This window comes from Mytilus edulis, chromosome 7 (genome assembly GCF_963676685.1).
Source record: "Mytilus edulis chromosome 7, xbMytEdul2.2, whole genome shotgun sequence".
Classification (NCBI taxonomy): Eukaryota; Metazoa; Mollusca; class Bivalvia; order Mytilida; family Mytilidae; genus Mytilus; species Mytilus edulis.
The window spans coordinates 16,057,048-16,081,748 of record NC_092350.1 but is presented as its reverse complement, the minus strand read 5'-3'; the positions used below and the strand labels follow the sequence as shown (position 1 = coordinate 16,081,748).

The 24,701-nt window shown below is 31.9% G+C and overlaps 1 protein-coding gene across 2 annotated transcripts in view; it reads right to left on the bottom strand.

The window, feature by feature from the left end:
* Positions 1-452: 452 nt before the first annotated feature.
* LOC139480849 (uncharacterized) overlaps positions 453-24,701 on the bottom strand; it is a 94,201-nt gene continuing 69,952 nt past the window's right edge. For both annotated transcript variants that reach the window (XM_071263750.1, XM_071263749.1), the window contains exons 2-7: positions 11,853-11,919; positions 9,790-9,973; positions 6,114-6,319; positions 4,589-4,834; positions 2,587-2,793; positions 453-1,503 (exon numbers count right to left, since the gene is read on the bottom strand). In XM_071263750.1, the coding sequence (XP_071119851.1) occupies positions 1,142-1,503; positions 2,587-2,793; positions 4,589-4,834; positions 6,114-6,319; positions 9,790-9,973; positions 11,853-11,919 (1,272 nt within the window). In that variant the 3' untranslated portion in view covers positions 453-1,141. The remainder of the gene's footprint in view (positions 1,504-2,586; positions 2,794-4,588; positions 4,835-6,113; positions 6,320-9,789; positions 9,974-11,852; positions 11,920-24,701) is intronic.

Below are 24,701 nucleotides of genomic sequence, written 5' to 3'. Positions count from 1 at the left end.
GACTATGCATTTAATGTCCCTTTTCGAGCGTCTCAGGTTTGTAAATGAAACGGAGATCTTCTGTTCTCATTTTGTTTATTGGTTATATAGCTCCAAACGTTTATTCGTATCTATACATCCCCGGCTTTTAAATGTTTGGATCGGGCGTTCCTGTAAATGGTCAATTCAGAAAAGCGTTTAGGACGCACAAAATTTGTAAAGTTGTATTATAATTTATAGAGTTTATAATAAGCGTGTGGTCATTAAGTAAGATAAATACCATAGATTTATTCTTATTCAAAATAAACAACTTTTTTTTGTTATCAAATAAGAACGACTAACATGCTTTTCTAAATCCCAATAAATGAAATTCAACGTGTAATGACAAATCTAAGTTACAATCTTTCTCTTCATGCATTCTTTTGGAAATCGTCAAAAAATCATGGCATCTTGGGAAATTGAATACTTTTATAAACGAAAAAAATAAAATAATATTTATCAGTAAAGAAACAAAGTGAAATTTAGAGTTCCAATGTTTGAGAAACTAGAATGAGTTTAAACCAAAAGAGCAACGGAGCACAGTAATTCATAGGAAATTTACCATTAAGTTTTCACCGTACACCACTTTTCATTTTATCTTTCTGAAGTCTCCTTTTTCTTTAAAATACTTTATGAATGTTTTGAGTTTATTTTGAATAATTTTAAAATACTACATAACTACCAATGAACGACGCTCGTATTGATTCAAATCCTAACCATTGATGATGATCATATATCGGTTTATAACGCCCAGTGGCAAATACTATACACCAATCATAACACACCATATTAACCGTTTATGAATATAAACCCTGTTATGTATTAGACCGACATTCTGAACCAAATGTTTAACATGTTAGTTGTGAAGGTCACAGTTCACAGGAAGACATATCACTCTTTCCGTAAACAGTAAACTGACTACGAGTCGACCAGTCTTTTTAATGCAGCCTGTTTAGTCCAGAAGTAGCAAATACCAATTTTCACTTCTTGGTTTAACCTGACAGAGGATAGAAACGACACCCTACCGAATTTTGAACATTTGTTGGTCATAATAAGGTGTATTTATTTTTCTGGCCAAAACTGGTCGTAGAAAAAACCCAATTGTTTCCAAATGAATAGTTTATCATTTGCCTTTGCACAAAGAACAACACCTTTTAAAAAAGTTTCGTGTGTCCTTAGCAAGCGTAGGAATGTCAATTACAATAAGTAGTCCTATCACAATCGTCAATATCACTACACCAACATATCCAATGCTTTGAGCTGAAACACGGTTATCGGGGGCGCTCGTTAATCTTCTTTTATACGATGACGTCTCTTTTTTGTCAACTGTTAGCTCTGTCTGTATTTTATCTATTTTTGCTTGTAATTCTTCTGTTGTTATAGAACTGCTTGCAACTGAAGCAGAACATGGACAGTAGCATGTAGACGAAGATGTCCCACTCACAACATTCGATGACGTCATTACTCCACTGCTGGATGTGGCAGCTGAAATATAAATTTGTTTTGAAATTTCCTGTCAGATCACGAGTTGGAATAATTTCTTTGATTAGTGGAGCAGACATATAAGGATAGATTGTATCTACATTGCTTTGATCTTTTTTTTTTATATAAGTAAACGAAACCTGCCAAAACAACGTATGGACAATGTCTTTATAATTTTTTAATGTATCAATAGGCAATGCCAGGAAAATGTAAGGCTGATTCATATACTTTGAAGGGTTTTAAAATAACATCAATGTAACATTTCCTACCTGATGACTTGAGTTACGAAACATGTATGTTAGTTTTTTCCCCATTATTATGGTTTATTAATTTACAATTACAACTTTCACTGTGTGACCCCAATAACAGTTTAAACAAAACCCAATCCATTGATCAATTTCAAGCAAATATATACACGAATTAAAAAAAATCTATGTAAGCAAGGTGCAAAATTTGGATTTTGGCATAATGATTATTATTATAATTTTTAGTTTACATCAAATGACGTTCAAAGTTTCAATTTGATATACCATAACTTCACATACCCAAACTAAATTATAACAAAAATCAGTCTACTTGTAAGCACCTCTTGTTGCGGATTTTCATTTTTTTTTAATATTTTATCAGAATTTTAACTAAACATGTTTGATAATACGAGGTATGTCCTTTCAAACATATACATCTATGTTTAAGTTATTGACGAGCTAACGGTTCAGTTCAAACTCAACCTCAACATATCTACCTTTCGCGTGACAAAAAAAGTGTAACAATAATAATTATAAGTTAGTAAAAAAAAAAAGTACCTACAATCGGTTTGAGTGTAAATATTTAGTTTAAAACGTATACATTGTTTCATTTATTTCAAATGCATTACATATATAAAAAAAGAAGATGTGGAATGATTGCCACGGAGACAACTCTCCACAGGAGACCAAATGACACAGAAATTAACAACTATAGGTCATCGTACGGCCTTCAACAATATATTTCTTTTAAATCTACATTTACAAGCAGTAAACGGGGAAAAAGGTGAAGTCATTTCAATTGCTTATTCAAAAATATATATTATACTTGAGGCATGCATACTTTGACTGCTGAGTAATTCAGTTGATATCATTGTCGGATCCGAACTGTAGACTGCAATATGTGAAGTTTCACTTAATGTTGATGTTGTTATATCGCTGCTGTATAACGATGATGACGTTGGACTAACAGACGACGAATACATTGGGCAATAATAGTTTGATATTTCCGATGTGATGGATGAAGTGTTGTCATATAATGTGAATATATCTGAAATATAAGCCAAATAAAGAAGGACAATTATAACAGTTTTATTACTTCAACATGTAGCGATTATCAGAAATACTGATATGGTGGTGAAAACCATTGTGTTTAAATTCAAAAAGATTTTACCAAATAGAACATTAACCTTCCGGAATTAAAACAAAAAGTTTTAAAGACAATTTGAAGCAAATTCTTTTTTGTCTTCTTTAATCTGTATTCGCTGTACAATAAACTACATTAAGCTAAGATAAAAATGAATTACTTCGATGATGTGTGCAGTTGAAAATTGTACAGCCGGGTGAGGTCATGTGTATCTGACGTCACAGAGTCGTGTATGGCACTTATAAAAAGAGGTAAGAAAATTAACACATTGAAGATTTATAAATTGAATGCCTTCCTTAATACAAATGGATATACCATTTAAATTTACTCACTTCCATAAAGAGAATGTGTATTTGGCTAAACATTTACGAATGTTTAGTTTTCAATGGTCTTCAACCTAGAACCTTATTTGGCCTTTTTTTATTCGACTGTCACTGATGAGTCTTTTGTAGACAAAATGCGCATTTGTCGTTAAATACAAAATTTGAATCCTGGTATATATGATGAGTTTATCTACCATTACTACAAAGCTAAACTTTACAAGATACCAGCGTGATTCTTTTATGTTTATGCCAAATAAAACTCGGTATTGATATCTCGTAACTCGCAAAGTTATGTCATTTTTAATTAGGTTATTGAATAATGTGCTTAGGTTATAGTCCGTTAGAATATTTTAGGCTAAATGAATAAATAATTAGAATAACTCAAATAAATATTCTTGAACTTCATAAAAATTGTGAATGAAAATAGGGAATGTGTCAAAGAGACAACAACCAAACCAAAGAGCAGACAACATCCGAAGGCCACCGATGGGTCTTCAATCCATTTTGACGTGTATTTGTGTGTTTAAATTCACAAACTGATGTAATTTATTAATTTTTGCTTAAATCATATAAAATTAAACGTTTCAATAAGGCAAGATGTAAGAAAAGTAACTAGATACAAACATATCACTGAGAACAAAGTGGAAGATAACCAAAGGCCAACATGTAACCAAAAAACCAGACAATATCATGGTCATATGACAGAACGAAAAAAAGACTAGCAAGTTTACAAAAAAAAACCCATAAGAAACATTAATCCTGTAAATAAAGTCAACAGTATAATACCGCCGTAAAAAAATAAACAACAAGCTTTGATAAAGTATAACTCAACCAAACTTTTTCGAACAGACTTTCAGTTCTAGTAAATATAGGCAAACCAGTAACTATTCAAGTATCCTCGCTGTAACATACTTATATATAAAAAATAAGATGTGTTATGATTGCCAATGAGACAACTCTCCACAAGATACTAAATGACACAGTAATAAACATCTATGGGTCACCGTACGGCCTTCAACAATGAGCAAAGCCAATACCGCATAGTCATATGCATGTTAATAATTGATATATTTTGATATCAATATGTCTTTTATTTAACTTTGTCGTTGGGTTTATAGTGTGTACATTTATAATGACATGTGAAGCACATGTTTACTAACTCTACAAAAACTCTCACATCTTTGTTTATAATGATACCACATATTCAATAGTATTTATTATTAAAATCGGTAAAATAGTGGCAAGTAATTGCGTTTTATCAGTCACTCTATCACATCAAGTAAATAAGATAGGAAAAAAGTCTGAAACATATTGTCTATCAAAGGTGTGCTAAGATAAGGCTGCATCAACACCGATATGAATATTTGAAAACATACTTTTTATGAAAATATCCTGAGGTGTTCTCTGGAGACGTAGCTTTTTAGTTATATCATATAAGTGCCTGTAACATTCAATCACTGAATTTGCCGATTTGTGTTGAAATGCTGCACACGTGCCATCATCATTACACAATTTTGCACATTCTTCTAACGAATTGGTAGTATCTGTAGCATCGTCAGACCCTATTCCAAACGTTCTATCTGTTAATTCAATCGAGACCTCGTCAAAACAATCACCAGATTCTAAATCGAAAAAAAGCGTTATTCAGTCTAATATAAACATTGGACATTTCGCAGGGAACAAACATGTAAAAGTGTTCTAAAACATTTAAGTAATTAGTATATAACATATAGGAATTCATTTAAGCTCAGATTAGTATCATATTCGTTGACATTTGTTTAATCGATCCTTGATTTACATGTAAAGTATTGAACAATATGTCAAATTGAAAGCAAAACAAGACTAAAGCCGGGTCTGGACCTGCATTGATGCATACAGACTGTTAAGGTGATCATTTCTTTCATTGAAGACAAACATTTGACTCTAAATATTCATTGTGCAATGAATGCTGTAAAATTTCAAATTATCGACAAACAGGAAATGGGTTCATGGCGGATGCTGAACTTGCTCCCCCTTATGGATTTTTTCTCTCGATAATAGTTATCAAAAGTATCAGGATTATAATTTTATAAGCCAGACGCGCGTTTCGTCTACATAAGACTCATCAGTGACGCTCAAATCAAAATAGTTAAAAAGCCAAATAGATTCATTTTGTTCGTCTTTCCATTGAATTTAATGTTTAAAGTGACTCATAAGCAAAAGGGTCGATATGTGTTGGTTATATTTTTATATTTCACTGTATTATATACTGTTTTTATTATAAAAAAATGTCACTAAAACAAATAATTGGATTCGAGCGTCACTGATGAGTCTTTTGTAGACGAAACGCGCGTCTACTAAATTTAGTCCTGGTATCTATGATGAGTTTATTTAGTTAGTTTTATTAGTGTATGAAGCTGGAACAAATATCAAATCATTTCTTTGAAATATAGCCTAGGTAAATTTGACAAAGATGTCACTTGTACATTACTTTTTATTGAGGTAAAAAAATTGTTAAACTTCAGGCAAAAAAATGATTTCACTGCTTAAGACTCGATACAATCAACATTATCAGGCAGCAAACTTAAAATGAACTCATTACTTTTCGACTGTCATACAAATGAGAGGTTAAGCTACCTATAAAATCTAGTTTGATCCACGATTTTCTACACTAGAAGATGCCTTATCAAGTCAGAAATGTCACAGTTGTAATCCATTTGTTTGATGTATTCTAGCTTTTGATTTTGCCACTTGAGAAGGGACCTTACGTTACCTAGAAATAAAAAAAGATACTTCGACTAAAGTAATCAAACCCAGATCCTTCAAATGGACAGAGTCGAGTGTTTAATAGAACTGCTTTCGCCTTTATCTGCGAAGATAAACATATGTCATTTCCCGGAGATCACATTTGCATATCCTTACCATTTGACATATCTTCACATATGAATGATTCTGTATTAGAACATGCCTGTATAGAGAACATTGTGTATGTATGGTTAAATATCACACAACCTTCTGAGTTTCCAGGTGACGTCGACCACAGATTAGAAATAGTATACTCATCACATGTATCCCGTAGTAAACGAACTGGATTTATTTCTTGATGAAGTCCAATCCACAATATTTCACTGAAACAGTGACATAGATAAACATGTAAATCTTTAAACAATATACACAATATTTGTAACGGTTTTCATCTTATATCACATCTTTTTCTTATAGAATGTCGGTTTAATTGTCAAAAAAACCAACCTAATCATTATGACACTCCTCTCAAACTCCAAAACTCTTTGGTCCTTGTATATATTCGTTGACATAAGCGAACCATAGATATCAAAAGGTTCCGAGGTTAGCAATGTACAAAATACATACGTGGTCAGTTTCCAAAACATGAATATTAATACAACATCATGAAATTCTTTTTTTTTTTAGGATAATTGTTACCAAAAGTGGTAACAAGACTTTGTATGCTCAGTCTATTTGGCATACATATAAACATGCATTTAAATCTATTTAAAAGGGAGTGAAATAAATCAGATGCACACTCAAACTCATATATGTCAAAAATTAACAGACAACACCGTGGCTAAAAAAGAAAAAAAGACCAATAAAAAAAACAATAGTACACAAAACACAAGACAATAGACTGGGCAACAAGAAACCCACAAAAAAACCTGGGGATGATTCCGGGTGTTCCGGAAGGGTAAGCAAGTACAAAACAGACCTACATTCGGTATTATCCCGAATTTCAAGTTCACTTGGATATATAATGATGAGATGTTAGCACACATTTGGGTTGCAAAATCAAAAAAAGGAAATCAAAGGAATAAAAAGATCACTGCAGTGCAACAAAAAAAAACCCGCCAGCATACATAGAAACGAACTGTTTAAAAACAGCTTTCTTATTCCTGACTTGGTACAGGTAGCAGTCTTGTAAAACAACTCAGTTTCGGTTAAAACATGGATTCCTGGACTCCTTTTTTTGTTTGATTAAAAGTTTATGCTGAATTGAAACATATCTATGAATATAAAAAAAAAAAACTTGCATCTTTTTGGTGATATCAATCCAGTAAAGTGGTGCAGCCAAATTGAAGCAGCCAACAGAAAGTAGAAACAAATAGTTTGACTTCAGGGTTACATAAGTGTTTTGCTTCATTGCACTACCGACTTTATTTTCTCAATTAAATCACTATTTCACATATTACATGGAATGATAAACATACACCACAAACAGTGACTCACTTACTTGTAATTTCGACTTTATACAATTATTTTCACAAAACCAGACGAAACTATTCTCATGACAATGATGGTATTGAACGGCAATTTTATAATTATTTTGACTACAAACGTTAAGATATAACACATTATACAATTGAATCAATAATAGAAACTTCAAAAATAAATACATGAATGTTAGATGTACATAATACCGAAACATGTCGTATAGAAATGCAAATATACATTCGGTGATGGGGACAGAAATGTATTCGGGAATATGTCAAATTCGGTACTTAATTAGCAGACGAAATAGATGTTAAACCACAATCTAAGACGTAGTCAAAATGTTAAAAGTTAGTTAAGACACAGACACAACGTATATAATATAAACGTCAGTGGCGGATTCAGAGGGGGCGTAGAGGGCGTACGCCCCCTTTTGCTCGGACTTTTTTTTGTTTTTGTAAAATGATTAATCAAACTAGACTTCGTGAACTTTGCCATTTCCCGTCTACTCTTTATTTTATTTGTATGCGACAATTCTATAATTATAAAGATATTTTTCGCTGGAATCTACTGATTATCAAAGTCATGTGTCTGTGATTCGCTATGGTGGAGCTGACAAGTGCATCGAACAAATCGTCTCTCAGTCATTTTAATATTCAAATTACAGTAATACAATTCTTTTGCTGAAGATGATAATCATGACACCTTCAAAGCGACACATGATTGAGCAAGAACGTATTGACTTCTATTTCATTATTCCACCAAACAGAAAGAAATACTCAATATATATAGAGTATTACAATCTCATGACAAAAAAGTTCCACATCAATATTAAACACCTACGAAAACATGTTTAACCCCAAACGCCCCAGCCTATTTTAAAATAACATAGCTGGATAATGATCCCCAGTCAGTATAAGCTCTACATACATTTTAAGTCTAATGTATGATTTGAGGAGACAGTCTTAGATATTGGAGAGAAAAAAATTGACTCTGATTTTTGCCTTAAACAAAAATTCTGGTCGTATTTGGATTTAAAACAAAAATCTGATCTTTTCCACATTTTTTCTATTAGAAACGAAAATTTCCTACAGAATTATTAAGCATCCAATGAACATGATAAATAAAAACGGGCATATTTTATTTTGTGGCAAGAGTTTGCATGTCTGGCCGTCATATCTGTTTCGCCGAACTGATATATTGAATACTTTTTTCAAGACCAGACTACAACCTGCCTGCTGGGTGTGGCCTTTATGTCTCAATTTGTCGGCCGTCAATCATAACTTCGTTGTCATTTCAGACTCATTATTAGCCTTGGGTTGATTGGAAAACCCTCACTTCCCTTAATTTTGTTAGATGAAATATATCAACCAAACATTTGGATAAAAATTGCTTGTTTGTCTCGTGATTGTCGTATTTTAAATTTAATCATATAGCCCGGTGTATATCTTGTTTACAACACGAAATTTGTGAGGTTATGATAAACTTATTACTTGCAACAAACCTGCGAGAATTTAACATGTCTTTTTTTTTTAATGATAAGTCCCATGCACATCAAATTTATCAGACCATAGCTTTGGATCCATACTACTAGTATCATTTAATGATAGACAATAATAGGGAGAATACAGCATCGAAAATATCCAACCAAAAAAGGTCCTAAAACATTTTCGCCTCGCTATGCTCGTCAAAAGTTAAAAACATCGCCCCCTTTCCAAAATCCCGGAGCCGCCCATGTATATCAACCAATTCGTGATGGTGTCTATAAAATTTACTCCCAATATCTCTGTTGGATTAGTTTCTGAGGAGGGAGCACACTCCCGTATATGAAGTCAGTTTAGTGTGAAAATCCCCGAGCATAACGTATCAACTGAGATATGTAAACAACATACGATGAAGCGGCGGGTATGTTACTGCTGAGAAATTGGAAGTTGATAATTTGGAATTTAATATTATCCCGTTTGTCATAGATTTAAGTGTGAAGTCATCCATCTTTGTCAATATTGAGGAAAACATCAATGTATGAAGCAGTCATTTTGGTATCAGTAGTATCCTTAGTTTCAGGTTCGCTGGGATTTATGAGATGCAAGTATTGACTGAAATATGGGTTCGACAGTGATATCATAAATATATTTGAAAGTAAAATAAATAATGTTGCATGGTTCAAACCAGTAAATTTCAGAAATAGCTGAACGGCCAACCAAAGTAGTAGGGAGAAGGACATATATTTTGTGAACTTTAATTTATCTCTAAAGGTTAGGTCTGGAAATAACTAAATTTGAAACATGTGACGTCGTAGGTTACACATGGAATATAAAGTATGTATATGTTATGTATTTTAAGTGAACATTCAATTTATTATTGAACTAAATACCTGATTGAATAACCGTCTGGTTTAACGGATTCAACATGCGGCATTATAGTATCCGATATGTTCATCATTTCGGTTGAACTATCAATGATCAGTAAAGTTCTGTTGGTCCTTTCACATATTTCTCTAGCTGATGCCCATGACACAGCTGTATAATGGTAATGGTATCGACACAGATGGCGTGTATCTAAAAATGTTAATTATATATAGGGTACTTACCAGGAATATGACCCCATATCATAGGTGAAACAAGAATAAAAACTATATTAATATACTAATGAAAGGCAACAGTAGTATACCGCTACTCAAAAGTCATAAATCGATTTAATTGAAACAAATTCGGACCACAAGCTCAAAAACTGAGGGAAACTAGAGTGTCCGGGTTTCAAACAGTTTTTGTTCTCATGGTATATGGGGCCGTGTTTCCGAGTTGGTACTCCTAACTGCAATGGTCCACGCTATAGTGCGATGTTCACGTTGAAGTGCGTCGTTAACACGCTGAAGTGCGTCGTTAACACGCTGAAGTGCGATGGTGACATTATGACGTTAGCTTTGCTACTCCAAAGTTCGATTGTGGTTACGCTAACGTGCGATGGTATGTCTGTGACATTGAGTATAGAAATAGACAAGAGATGTTTAAATGAAATAGCATCATCAAAAGAGCAACTATGTAACTTCTATAAGGGAGAGGGAGTGTGGTAATTGTGAGAGTAAGATTTTTTTAACGCAATGCACTAACATTTTTTGTCATTTTTTCGCCGCTTTGAATTAAAGTCATTATATTAGGAAATAACACAATAAGGTACTCGGAAAATCTTGGATTCAAAATATATTTTTGTCAGTGGTTTCCTTAGATTTGACAACCGTTGTTTGCTAGCCTCGTATTTGGTAAATTTTTTAACTTCTGTTCAGGTCAAATAAAAAAATATGATGTTTTTTAATATAATTTCAAATATGCCAATTTTCCTCTTAGCATGCATAAGTAGGGTTCAGAAAATATGGTGTTCAACTTAGTTGAGGATGATAAATGGAAAAGTACACGTGGAGGCCAGTCATGTTAATTTCGGCCTTACATGTTGTACACAATTATCACAGAAGCCACAATAAACTAAGACTAGAGCGGCTGTGTCATAACAAATCAGGATTTATCTCGGAAATTAAACAACATTATATCAACTTGATATAATAAAAAATTGCTAATACTAGCATTTTTTTTGTATAAAGTTGTCCACATGAAATCATGTGACGCTTACTTAAATCAAATTTAATGTAAAGATAAATATACTTTATTTATAGTGCACAAATTTGCGGCATAACTCCGAACACTGGTTCGCCCATTTGCTGATCAAGTTTATCTTTTGTACTCTTTTTGGCCTTTGAAACATTTTTTGATTCGAGCGTCACTGATGAGGCTTTTTTAGACGAAACGCGAGATCCCGGTCTCTATGATGAGTTTATTTTCATGCGCCATGAATTGCGTCCACATGCAATGGTAAAATCTTCGGGACTTGAAATGGTCGTTAATTTCTTTTTCTATCCCTTTCCTCAGTTAGCACGAAACCTTCATCTACAACCCTTTCATCCTGCCTTCGAATCCATGTTATATTTGCAAACGTCACAATATTCAAGCGTCATGCTAAACCATCGGACTTCAGCGTACGGACCATCGTACGTCGGCGTGGACAATCGCACTTCAGCGTGACAATCGCACTGCAGCGTCCCCATCGCACCGCTAGGTCCTACATGTATACATAATATTACATTTTTACTTAAATGTTATGTTAATGCACTTTCAAGTTTTGTCTTTCTTTTATGAAAATTTCTTAGAAAGACGAATTTTAAAATTATTTTACTATTGTTCAACATGAACGGCTGTAAACTACAGATATGATAGTTATGTATCATTTATGTAGCAATCATAAAAAATTACCAGGAAATACTAATTTGTATTAGTCAAGTTTTTATATTCAAATATAGAAATAAAAAAAACTCCAAAAAACCAATACAAATAATGTTACTTATTATAAATTTCAATTAAATGTACAAATAGATAAAGGTATACTCACAATCTAATGCGTCTGTAAGATGAAGATATAATGTTATAACACTCAGAAGGGTTAGTGCCACCATTCCCTAGAAAGAAACAAGTGGTGTTCACTCACTAGTTGTACAACCAATTACACAAATTTTACTTGTACCGACCAAAGAAACTAGGAAATGTATTACTACGAAAACAGAGAAAACTTGTAGCCATAACATTAATCATGTTGATATAAATAATAATTGAAAGAAAAACATCTTTATTTATATTGATTGATTACTATTGACTTATCGTCCAGTGGCAACTATTCAGGACGATAACACATCTATAGAAATGGCTGTTTCTTTAAAAAGTGTCAACAACAGTAGTATTCTCAAAAGTTTTGTCAATAAAGTTTAAATTAGTTTCAAATCAACATGATTATGAACACAAAACCTGCGGATTTTTTTCCTCTATTTTTCTCTCACAGGAAAACCCCGTAAAACCCCAATGCTCTGTTTGGTAATGTATATTGTTTAACTTGATTTGTTGCCGAACAATTATCAGAATGAAACACATAATTTAGTTATGTAATTCTTATCTGTTTTCTAAACTGCAATTAATTTTTTTCTATCCAGTGTGGCTTGTCACTTCAAGTGTATCGTCTATATTCTTGAATGTGTTTTATTTGAATTTTATCAATTAATTAATTTTATTTCTGTTTTGAAATAGAACACAAAGTCAATGAGATATCAGAATACACTATGCGTGTCTATTTCGTCAGAAATGGCAGGACAAAAAGACGATCATATTTACATTAACTTACACCAGACCACTGTGTAAATGGAATTCAATTAACTTTAGATCAATTTCTTCACTATGAAATTTTATTCGGATTTTATCACGTAAAATGATATGTCAAAACAGAATCCTACCCTGTTTCAGCACAAGACATCTCGGGTTAAATAGAAGTGACAATTTATGGTATAGTGCTTATATACGCGAGAGTGTACCGTCAAGAGAAAAGGATTTTGTTAAATTTGACATCAAAGCTTCCTTTCGAAATGTTAGTAAAAAATAAACCCGTGCACCTTCCAGAGCACTTTTGCCATTTCTTTGCCAGTTTTCTACACTCATGTTATTATTTGAAACATATATCAATCATTGATAATATTAAAGGGTCACTATCTACGTACGAGATAAGAAAAAAACCAATAGAATATGATTTTGTTTGGTTCAATCATAATTAAAAGTGAAATAATGAAATAATAATTAGTTTTTAGCAGCCAATTTGGTTCAATTTTGTCAAACCAAGCAACGAAATATCGCTAATGAATTAATTAGTTGCAAATGAATAATTCGACCACTTTAAATTTGTGTTCATGTGACCCTCAATTCAACCAAATAGCTAGAGATTAAATGGAAAATAATGTCAACATTGATAGTCAAACAAAGGTGAACCACTTCGTTGACTGATTCAACCCCCAAACAAATCATTCGCATACAGGTAACGCATTAATTATGGATTTATTGTTGATTACTCAACGTCCTCGCGTTGATTAACTTATTTTCTAACAATAACATGAAATAAAACGGACCTATAACAATCAAATCGCATGAGGCAGCAATCTATTCATGTTTATGTTCATATCGTAGCCTTTTCATCTAAATTTGGGTTTTTAATGTAAAATTAGAATAGAAGGTGAAAAAGCCTTTGTGAGACCTCGAAATTGAAAGTATTATCCTTTTCCTTTGTCAAAATATTGTTAATCAATTAAAAATCATCAAACAAATAATCTTGCTTTGGAACTGGTTGTTATCAAAGGGAAACAATTCAATCTCAATCTCAATGTGTTTAAATCCCAGGAGAGATAAATCTTGTTACACGAAGGGGTAGCTCATCCACTATAGTCTATTTTTAAAACATCTTTTAGATATTTATGTTGCTTTACCAAATTGTTTTATAATTAATTTCTCACTTTGTGCTCGCAAAGTAAACTTTATTAAAAATCCTGAGAATGTATTTGCTATGCGATTTTTGTGGTATTGTAAAAAGATCGTTTGAATTGTGTGCATTGATGCCATATAGTTGATAGTAACAAAAACGCATGGGAGTTCAAAAACGAGATGTGTGAAAAAAATTGCCATTTATATTAAAGTAAAAAAACCTGACTCGTAATTTTTGCATATAGGAGACAAATCAGGTTGTTTAATATAATTTGTCGAATGATGGGTTGTTAATGGGTGCGAGTCATTGGGACACTTTAAAGAGGTTGGACAGAATTATGGGAACTGTGGAATAAGAGGACTAGAAATGAGAATTTGATGGATGAAAGCTTGAGGCAGAGTGGTCTTAATCGTGAGAAAAGTTTGATAAAACAGGGATAATTCTTGTTGATGAAAAAATAAGAGTGCAGAGGAACAGAATATGGAGTGAAGTAGGAGTTTGGGGAGGGAACTGGGGATCAATTCCCTGTGTCCACCAAAAAACTGAACGCCATTAAAGAAATAAAGGAGTGGGGTCTGACATGTATGTAAAAGGATCAATTATGCAGGGGATGCAGACCACAGATTGGTCTAATTTGACAACTGATAAATAAAAATACGATGGATGTCGAATGTGATAGCGCTATCTAAATAAAATAAATGAAAACAATATATATTTTTTTTCAATAAGTACAATTTTTATTATGTAGACCTAAAGTAGAGAAATGTAGCATTGAATGACTCCAATAATTGAGCACGCATCCGGCAGAGCACAGCTGCCCATGGTCGGACTGACTGTCAGTTCATAAACATCTCAATCATTCAATGTTGTTACCAACCATATACGGTATTAGCGTTGGCAGTCCTTGAAAAGCGTCATTGATTGCTTTCAATCAAACAACAGAAGGAAGTTTGTAACCAATATATATATATGGAAGTTTTTAACGACCTTGACTGGCTATACAGCAACAATATTTTCAAACAACTTATCTAAAATGATTAAGTCTTTCAACAAAGGTTATAAATGATAAGCAACGATGCAAATATTGAATTTTAGAAAATATATAATTCTCTTTAACAATGAATTCAAAACAGCAATAGCTATATTATTTAACAAATATGTACTAAATAGTGTCATGCAAATCGTTAAATATAGAAACACGCAATTTCTATTTTTAGACAAGGAAAATAACAATTACATGACAATCCTGTCTTCTAAATGAATTTAAAAACATTTCTTTTTATAAACAATCATAACTAATTAGAAAGAAAGAAAAAACACACATACACACTGAAAATAGCATGTGTTTATGTTGCAACAACTTTATTGTTGATAAACAACTGCCAACCTGTACCAGAAACAAACAATGGTTTGGAACAAACTATACACCACGAATGACAACTCGACCTATAATGGTACTCACATTTGTTGATAATGTAAACAAACATCGATTTACAAAAAAGCGGTAATATGTAGCAATTAATAACAATCAGAATGCTGTAGTAAAGATTATCAGGAAATTAATCTGGCTTGCCGCCCGGAGATGCCGATAAGTGATATTTTACAAAATCATGTTTTCAGGGGACGTGATGAATTGTCCTTGCCAAAATTACAAATAATTCAGGTATCTAACATTTCTAACATATATTGATACCACGATAATTCATTGATACTGCCTTGTTAAATATACCTTATTGTCAAAGAATGCAGCAATAATTCTGTTGTCAACGACCAAAGAAAAAATCGGGATGATCAAGCATGGAATTCCGGAAATTGACCGTCTCCAAAAATATTAAATTCTTAAATTGAGTTATCGTCCTTTTCGCGCCAGACGACTATTGAAAAGGCTACATATCGGGTTGTATAAACGGCGGTTGTATTCGGAGGAAATCTCGATAGCTAATTTGATGGCGTCTATACTAAAATACACACGAATTTCCGATATATATTATCGAGTTCATGTTTTGTTTACTGTTTATTTCAGACTTATTGTAATTTGGATATACGTTTTAGAATGTAATAAATAAAATTTGAGAATTTTAGTCACATAGGTGACCATGTATTTGACAGCAAGTGCCCCTTAAAATTCCAATGATTAGAAACAATGCTTTAATTTAGTCGTCCATTTTGGTAAAGAAACCAAAGCTATAGAAAGATAAAAAAAGATAAATTGAGGTTAATTTGTCTTCGCAAATTCCCATAACAGCGACTAGCGATTGAAAACTGCCCCGGTAAAAACAAGTCTACAAATAGCAAGCAGTAGAATTAATATATAATAGATATTCAGCAAAGAAAGAAATGAGTGCTATTGCTTAATACAAGTAAGTCCAAAAAACAAGCAAATATATTAAACTTAAATATAAAATCCAATAACACACACTAAAGATATTCAGCACGAATATAGTGTCTACAAGATGAGACATTTCTTTTGAATTTAACTGTCAAACTTATATATATGTTTTAGTTGAAAATCTTATAACTGATAATAAAAAGCATTTGTATCTGATGATTGTTAAACAAAAATATAATAATCAACTTATCATAGATACCAGGATGGAATTTTGTTTTAGGGGGTAGGAAAGATTTATTTTATTGCATCTTTCCTGGTGGCTTAGTTGACCCCTTCCTAGGCCAAGCTATTGTATTCTGTATTATTTTATTATCGTTTTATGTTTTGCATTCATTATTATCAGAGACATATAATACATCATATTTCTCTGTTATTATCTTGTTGGAAAATGTATATGTATATATTATATATTGTTTATTTTTGTATGAGAAACATTTTTACTCTGAATAAGTAAAAATATTGCAATTCAACTTCTTGTTTCTCTTTTCATTTATGCATTGCCCAAATGGTCCAATAATGTTAAATACATGAGATACTCGCCGATTCATTCAAGTGAAAGGTAAACCTCTCGTTGTTGTTTGGGTTGAAGGAGGAAAGCATAAAAATATAATAATCAACTTATCATAGATACCAGGATGGAATTTTGTTTTAGAACCAGACGCGCGTTTCGTCTACAAAATACCCATCAGTGACGATCGAATCAATATTATATAATTTATAAGTTTAAATATAATAAAGTCTGAAAAAATTGGGCCCCCTTAGTTGCTCCCTTGGATAACTTAGGATTGATGTAACAGGTTATAATTAATAAAATATGTTGAAAATATTAAAAAAAAAAATCTTATGAATTTGTGCATTCCTTATAGGTTCTCTATTATTTACAATCCAAAATGGCGAAAGAAACTCTTTCCTTACTACACATAATTGATTTCTGATGTGTAATATATTCGAAATTTGTAAAATTTTGCATAACCTAAAGCTTGAAAAAGATCCTTTTCAAATAGTTTAAAATTTATGACAAAGCACGATATTACATGAAACTAACAGATGACAAATCAATAAAAAATCAATTTTGAATTAAACTTAATTGCTTTAATTTGGAAAATTGTGGTTTTATTAATTTTTTACTATATAGGGTGCAAACTGATAAATATATTATTATGTAAACTTATACAAACGTGTATCGATAGATGAATTTTTAATACCCCATTTAAACTATAAAATGTGGGCTAAATAAGGCTACGAATATTCACTTTTGTGTTGGTACAATACAATTTTGACGATTTTTTTCCAGGTGACAAACCCATGTCGGTAAAACGATTTGACAGAACGGTGAACATTTTGACATCAGTTCATTAACTTCTCAATGTTCGCCTATAATCAATGTTTTAAATGAACTTAAATTAATTTATTTCTCAGCTCAGAGTAGTCATATTTTTAAGCATCAATTCTATATAATGAATATTATAGGAATAAATATGCCTAAATGTCATATCAGTTTACATCATCTGAGCCGCTGCCATATATACTTCTGACAAAATGAAACATATCATTATGCGACTGCGTATTGCAATTGTTATTTAAATGCTTAGAAATGGTATATGTTAATTAAACCAGACTGATACGAACTTTGGTATGAGTTGTCTGCTGTTTCTCTATGGGAATAGAAAAAAAAGTCAAACTGTTTGTTCATTAACAAGAGATTTGAATCGTAAATCAATATAGTATCTAATTATGTCTCGTTATACCTCAGGTTTTTAAAAGACTATAATTGTTTTCAAATTCTCTATATTTATGAAAATTTAATTGGATTCGTTAAACTGGTAAACATCTAATTAAATTACCGATAGTTTTGATCAAAGACGATAGACATTGTGTGCAAATACACTGATATTCAAATTTCCTAGTTTATATTTAACTATTTATTAATGATTTCAAAAGACATAATTCAAATCAAATAATGCAACTACTTTTTATGTGGCAAGTTTCGAAAATAAAAAAAATAAAAAATGTATTCTCATCATCAGACACTTGCTTGTTAAAAGACACATAATGTCAAATTGAAGATTTATTTTGGTAATTAACATAAATTACCTTAACAACGTATTCGAAGTTTCTGTGAGAAGTTCCATATTTTTTGTTATTTTAATGTTTATAGAAAGTGAATCAAATATGTCGGAAAAAATATGGGGTCCCGAACCATTTAATCTCAAAATACTACTTTTAAAGAGGTATGTAAAAGAGACCTTTTTTCAATGAAATGATAAGAAAGATAGAGGTGTTGACGTATTTTTATCGTAATTACACCTTATGTAAGAATCCGGGGTTTTGATTGGTTGATAGCCAGTGTATTTTTCACCAATTTACTGTTATCAAATGGATATCGTTCATTTTTAACGCCGCCGGGGTATTTGCTAAAAGGATATGCCTTTTTTACCCTCTCTGCCGTGGTATTTGCCAAAAAATACTCTATCCGACTGGACGCTTGTAACGTCACGATCATCAATGCGTTTTAGTACATTAACATTCGTTGTAATTAAACAGATATATCATGTTCTTGAGGGGTATTTGCGAAAAATACCAGTCTTGAGAATGAATTTCCCTCGCCTTACGGCTCGTGAAATTTAACATTCTCTCGACTGGTATTTTTCGCAAATACCCCTCCTTAACATGATATATCTGTTCAAAATATCAAAAAAACGTTCTATTTGTCCAAAACTGTAATATAAAAAGCTGAAATATAGCTTCAAAGAATGAGTAAATAAAAAACATAGGTCACCGTTAAGGAAAAATCAATATTTTGCCTTAAACCCCAAATCTGGGCGGGAAAATGGTGAAAGGAGTAGGTCCGGTAAGGACTCATTTTGGCCTCAAATTTCAGTTTCATCTGACGAAAGATTTTGACCACTTTTTAAACACTTAAGTGTCCATTTCATTTGATTCAATTAGTTCATGTGAAAGATTTTAACTGATTAAGTCATTAAAAACGATCCGATTGAAGCTCAAATATGAAAAATATCTCAAATATGCCATAAAACGTCACTTTTCAGATTGTTTTTGTCAAAAATGAAAGTGGCCGCATCCGTGTTCATCCACAACCTTCAAAAATGTTATGTATGATCATAAAATACAACTTGCATTGCAATATTAAGGATGAACACGAATGCGGCCACTGTCGTTTTACACGGAAACCGTCTAAAATTTAACTAAAATGATAGAATTTTGAAAATTTCAGTAATTTAGCATGACTTAATGGTGCTACAACCCGATATATGTGCATTGTATTGTCAAAAACAGCCCATATTTATGTAGTAGAAGCATTCAACTGTCCAATAAATAACTAAAAGTTTACATTTTAACAATTTTGTAAAACTGTTATATTTTTGGGCCAAAAAAGGCCTTACCGGACCTACTCCTTTGGTGAAATTTCATTTTGAGTCTTTCACAGATACACATAATAACGATAATAATTTGTTAGTGACAAAAGTATACTAATTTAACATTTTTAATCAATCAAAATAACAGTGAATTAATGACACAAACTTTTCGTGTGCATAGTAATTTATGCGCAGTCAAATAGTTCCGATCGATCATAATCCGGAATTAACTTTTAAATTAACAAATAGACCAGAATAAATGCGGTTCTTATATTTTGTCAAAATCTTATCTTTATTTTTATTATTTCCTTCCAATCTTTATTTTTATATTTATTGTTTTGGGAAAAACGAAAAATAAATATTCTTACCTCTCATAAAACTACTATTACATATAAACATAAGGTACAATTATAACATGCATGTGTGAACATGCAATGACAAAAAACTACGTATTTGTTTAAATAATACAAGAGGGACGAAAGATACCAAAGGGACAGTCAAACTCATAAATCTAAAACAAACTGACAACGCCATGGCTAAAAATGAAAAAGACAAACAGAAAAACAATAGTACACATGACACAACATAGAAAACTAAAGAATAAACAACACGAACCCCACCAAAAACTAGGGGTGATCTCAGGTGCTCCGGAAGGGTAAGCAGATCCTGCTCCACATGCGGCACCCGTCGTGTTGCTTATGTGATTACAAATCCGGTAAATAGTCTAATTCGGTAGGTCAAATTCATGAAAGGGAAGGGGATTGTAGTTACGACGTGAGGAACATATCCGATATCATTTGTGAAATGGTTATTCCATAACGGTCAACCAACTCGTGATGGCGTCCGTAAAATTTACGAAGGGATGATTTCAACTTCACCATTTGGAACTCTTGATTTAATAGCTTCCTTGTGAGCAGTAACCCTCTATCAAGAAAATCATGATAGGAAATGCAAGCACGGGAATATCGTATCAATTGAGAGATATATACCCCGTATGCAGGTGCTGCTGGAATGTTGCTACTTAGAAATGGAAAGTTCACAATTGGAAAGCTGAAATCATCTCTTTTGTCGTAAAGTTTTGTCTTCAACCGACCCTCATTGTCAATTTCTAGATGTAAGTCAAGATATGAAGCTGACTTAACTGTATCTGTAGTATCCTTTATCTCCAATTCGATGGGATAGATGCGTTCCACATAGTCACCAAATTTTGAATTGTTTAGTGAAAGAACGTCATCTATATAGCGGAAAGTAGAGTTAAAGGATATTGCTAACTTCTTATCTTTCTTCCTAAGAAGTTCCTGCATGAAGTCAGCCTCATAATAATAAAGAAACAAGTCAGCAAGTAGAGGGGCACAGTTTGTTCCCATTGGTATGCCGACAGTCTGTTGAAAAACACGTCCTCCGAACGTAACAAATATGTTGTCAATCAAGAAATCAAGCATCTTGATAATATCGGTTTCAGAGAATACAATATTCGATATGTTATTCCGTTGATAAAATATATAAATATTAGGGTTTGAATAGTAATAAGATGGTAAAGATTTCTTTTTTCTAGCTCCAATATTTGACAACTTATGATGTATTGGTTCTAGTCACCAACGCCTAGAGTCACAAAAGTATCTGGATAAACTCTGCCACCATCTGGATTCAATTGGTAGATGGTTACTACCAAATCTGTTTGTTTACAAGAAATTATCATGTAAAAATGTAAAGTAGTTTTCAAGGGAATGAACAAAATACATACAGAAAATTTACGAAATCAAAATTAGTGAAAGTATGAAACCATTCATTGATCGGATTGATTCGGTCAATTGGTTTGTGGTTTAAAATTCTGTAAGACAACATTTACATTTATAAACGACCTCTTTCTTAGTACTATCATAATCATATTATTATAGTTTAAAGAATTGTCCTGAAATACGTTCTTTCGTGGTAAACTAAAAATCTACACTTTACAATTTGCAACATCAATTAAACTAATATTTGAGACGTCATTTGATCATAACGCTGTCGCCAACTACGACAATGATTATAGGCATGGATTTATATCATCCTTTGTTTGTTATTTACCAATTATTCATAGTAGAAAATTAGTCCGTAAGGAATTACATTTGTAGAAGTAAATAATTGGAAATTAATAATCCTTTTATATTTCGAATGAAGAACCAAGAACAATGTCATTTAATTTGTATGGATTAACTTAATGTTTTGCGGATGATTTAATGGCCATTTTCAGGCGTTGATGCTTCACAAATTGACACATATCTGACAGTGTTCCTTTTTGAAAGCACTACACTCAGACATGATCAGGAATAAATCCCGCCGTTTTATCACGAATAAAAACTATATAATTCTCATTGCATCAAAAGGTGTCATTTCTATATGCTTTTGTTGGATTATAATATAAAAGGTGATAATCCCTGAAGAGTAATAAGTATACCATTTAATGCATATACTAAGTACACAATTGATGCCATTAGACAATACTCAATTGTAATGACATGTATTCATGTTGAGTGATTTTAATTACTGTTTCCAACATAAACAATAGTTATCTAAAATAACGATGGGAAAATTGAAAATGTTCATGCATTATTGACAATTTGATTGGAATTATGATACAATCCCTCTTTTGATTCTCCAGTAATAATTTGTATTTTTAATATAGTTATCACGCAGTTTATGAGTAATAAGTTGTTGATATGTTCTTGCTATTATCGCTTATAACGTGAAACCCTTTTGTATTTCTACTGGTGGTTATATAATATCTCATTCATTTTAAAGTCTTATTTTTTTCTTACTATTTTATGTTTGAAAAAATTCTACATACTTTGCCAGAAATAGGTTTGGATTAATCAAAATGAGTCTGTTTTGGCTATTTTTGAGAACACTATTATATATATCACTTTTCATATGCACTTATTTAGTAAAACACATCATGTGTTTATTTTGACATCGTTCTCAGTATTGAGACTTTACCTACAATTGTCTTTTAACTTAAAAGCCTTCTTGCACTTCGCCGTCAATTTTTACAATTTTTCTTTTCAAAATAAATTGTCCCAAAAGACAAAAACATTAAATCAATAAATGGATGAAAGTAGATATATGACACTTGAAAGGTTTGATGTAGTAAAACGTTCATGCCATCAGTAATAAACCAGAGAAAAAACCGTTACATATCCGGTATTTGCTTTTTGGTATATATAAACATATATGTTTTTTCGTATGTTTTTTATCTACCTCTCATCTCAAACCAATTTTTGTTTAAGATAAACATTGAAACCGTTATAAAACGTGTAACAATTTTAAGAAAGAACTGGAAACAAAATTGAAATGTAAATAAACACATTAGAGATACCAGGAATTCGTACGTCAAAAGCGCATGTCGTCTACAAAGCGATTGAAATCAATTTTCAGTAAGTCTGTACGAAATGCAATCCAACTTCTTTAATCAGAACAACTGAAAACACAAACTTGTAGATCAGATCTATTTGTCAGCCCACATGTGTTCTTAAAGCAAACTTTCTTATGTTCATTTTGATATGATCGACAGTGAATCCACGTATGATGCAAGAATATTTCATATGCAGATGGTTTAGACGATTTGATGGGCCAAACTCGTTTAACACGTACGTACAGAGCATTTCACAACTTAAAAGGTTTAACCACAGATGCTCATTTCGTTTCAAAGGGATAACATTTCTAGATATGTTAGAAATATCTAAATTATAGAATTTTAAACTAATCATAAGCAAAAAGAACAACAAACAAAGCCAACACGATTTGAAAATAAAAGTTCTATGGGAAAATGAAGAAATAAACGAATACTTGATTAGAATTACGAACTTCATAGCTCAATGTTCCTGTGCTAAATTTATTAAAAGTGAATATATAGATGTTGCTGTATTAATCGACACTTAATACTTAACTAAATTTCATATATGAAAGATTAAATATTGAAATAGTGGATTTGTTATTTAAATTTTTATAGTTTGCGGTTTTAGCAGTTGTCTCACAGAGGGTATAAATAAACTGGGGAAACATCATCTAGAGTTCTAGAAAATACTTTTGCTTATCGTTCTGCTGTGCATGCTTTACGTCAAATTCCAATAACAGTTATATTTGCTAGAATTCATTGAATTCCAATTGTATTTTTAGAATTAACAATATAATCTTCAGGAGGTTATAAAATATATTGAAATAATCCGGTTAAATCTTATGAGTGTTAGAGCAAGCGAGACGACATTGGCATAAGAATCGGCAGTGGGTACGAGAAGATAAATCAATGGAAGATATACTTGAACGGTTATAACCAGTTGTAAAAGAGTTTAAACTTGAATTGGAATTCTAACTTTTCCCACTGGTAATTATTTTCAATCCTAGTATATTTTTTTTTTATCACGAACATATTTTTAATTCATACCATTGTTATAAGGTAGATGTTTATCTAAATATTAACAAAGATATACACTGTATGTTCAAAACTATAACCTGATCACTAAAAATTAAGCAAACGTATGTTAAAACATCAACAATGACATCTTTTTGTCCAATCATATAAAAGAACGGTGACAACGCTAAAGGTGTTACTATAGTTTATAAGTATCATTAAGGTAAATGTTAACAAATCGAACCTAAATTAACTGTGTCGAAAACAAAACATTATGTAATTTCCGGGTGCACAGCACATGTTTCTGCAAAAAAATGTTTCTGTTACCTTAGATACCAACAGTTTGGTAAGCTTCTTCTTCTTCTTCTCTCCGTATATAGTACTGCAACTGACATCGAAAAAGACGCTTAGTTAACGAGTTTAATGGTCCGGAATAACACACGGCTGCAAATTGTTTTAAATGATAGAATAATATCTATATTTTAATTTCCGTCGGGTCGTAAAAAGTTTCTATGGTCACATTCTTGTATTTTATCCCTTTAATGGGGGTACCCCTCAATTTACGGTTTTGAGTAGTTACCTTAAAATCCAAAAATATATTTTTTGGTTAAATTTCCCGCTATTTTCGTAAATATTTTCTATGCACATATCAACAAGGATCATCGGAATGATGAAGACATAAATATAATACCATCTCCAAGTAAAACTTTCAAACTTAAAGTTGGCTGATTTTTTTGATAGGAATTTAACGCGTTTTTCTTGGAAAACGAGAAAACATATGATTCAAAAAC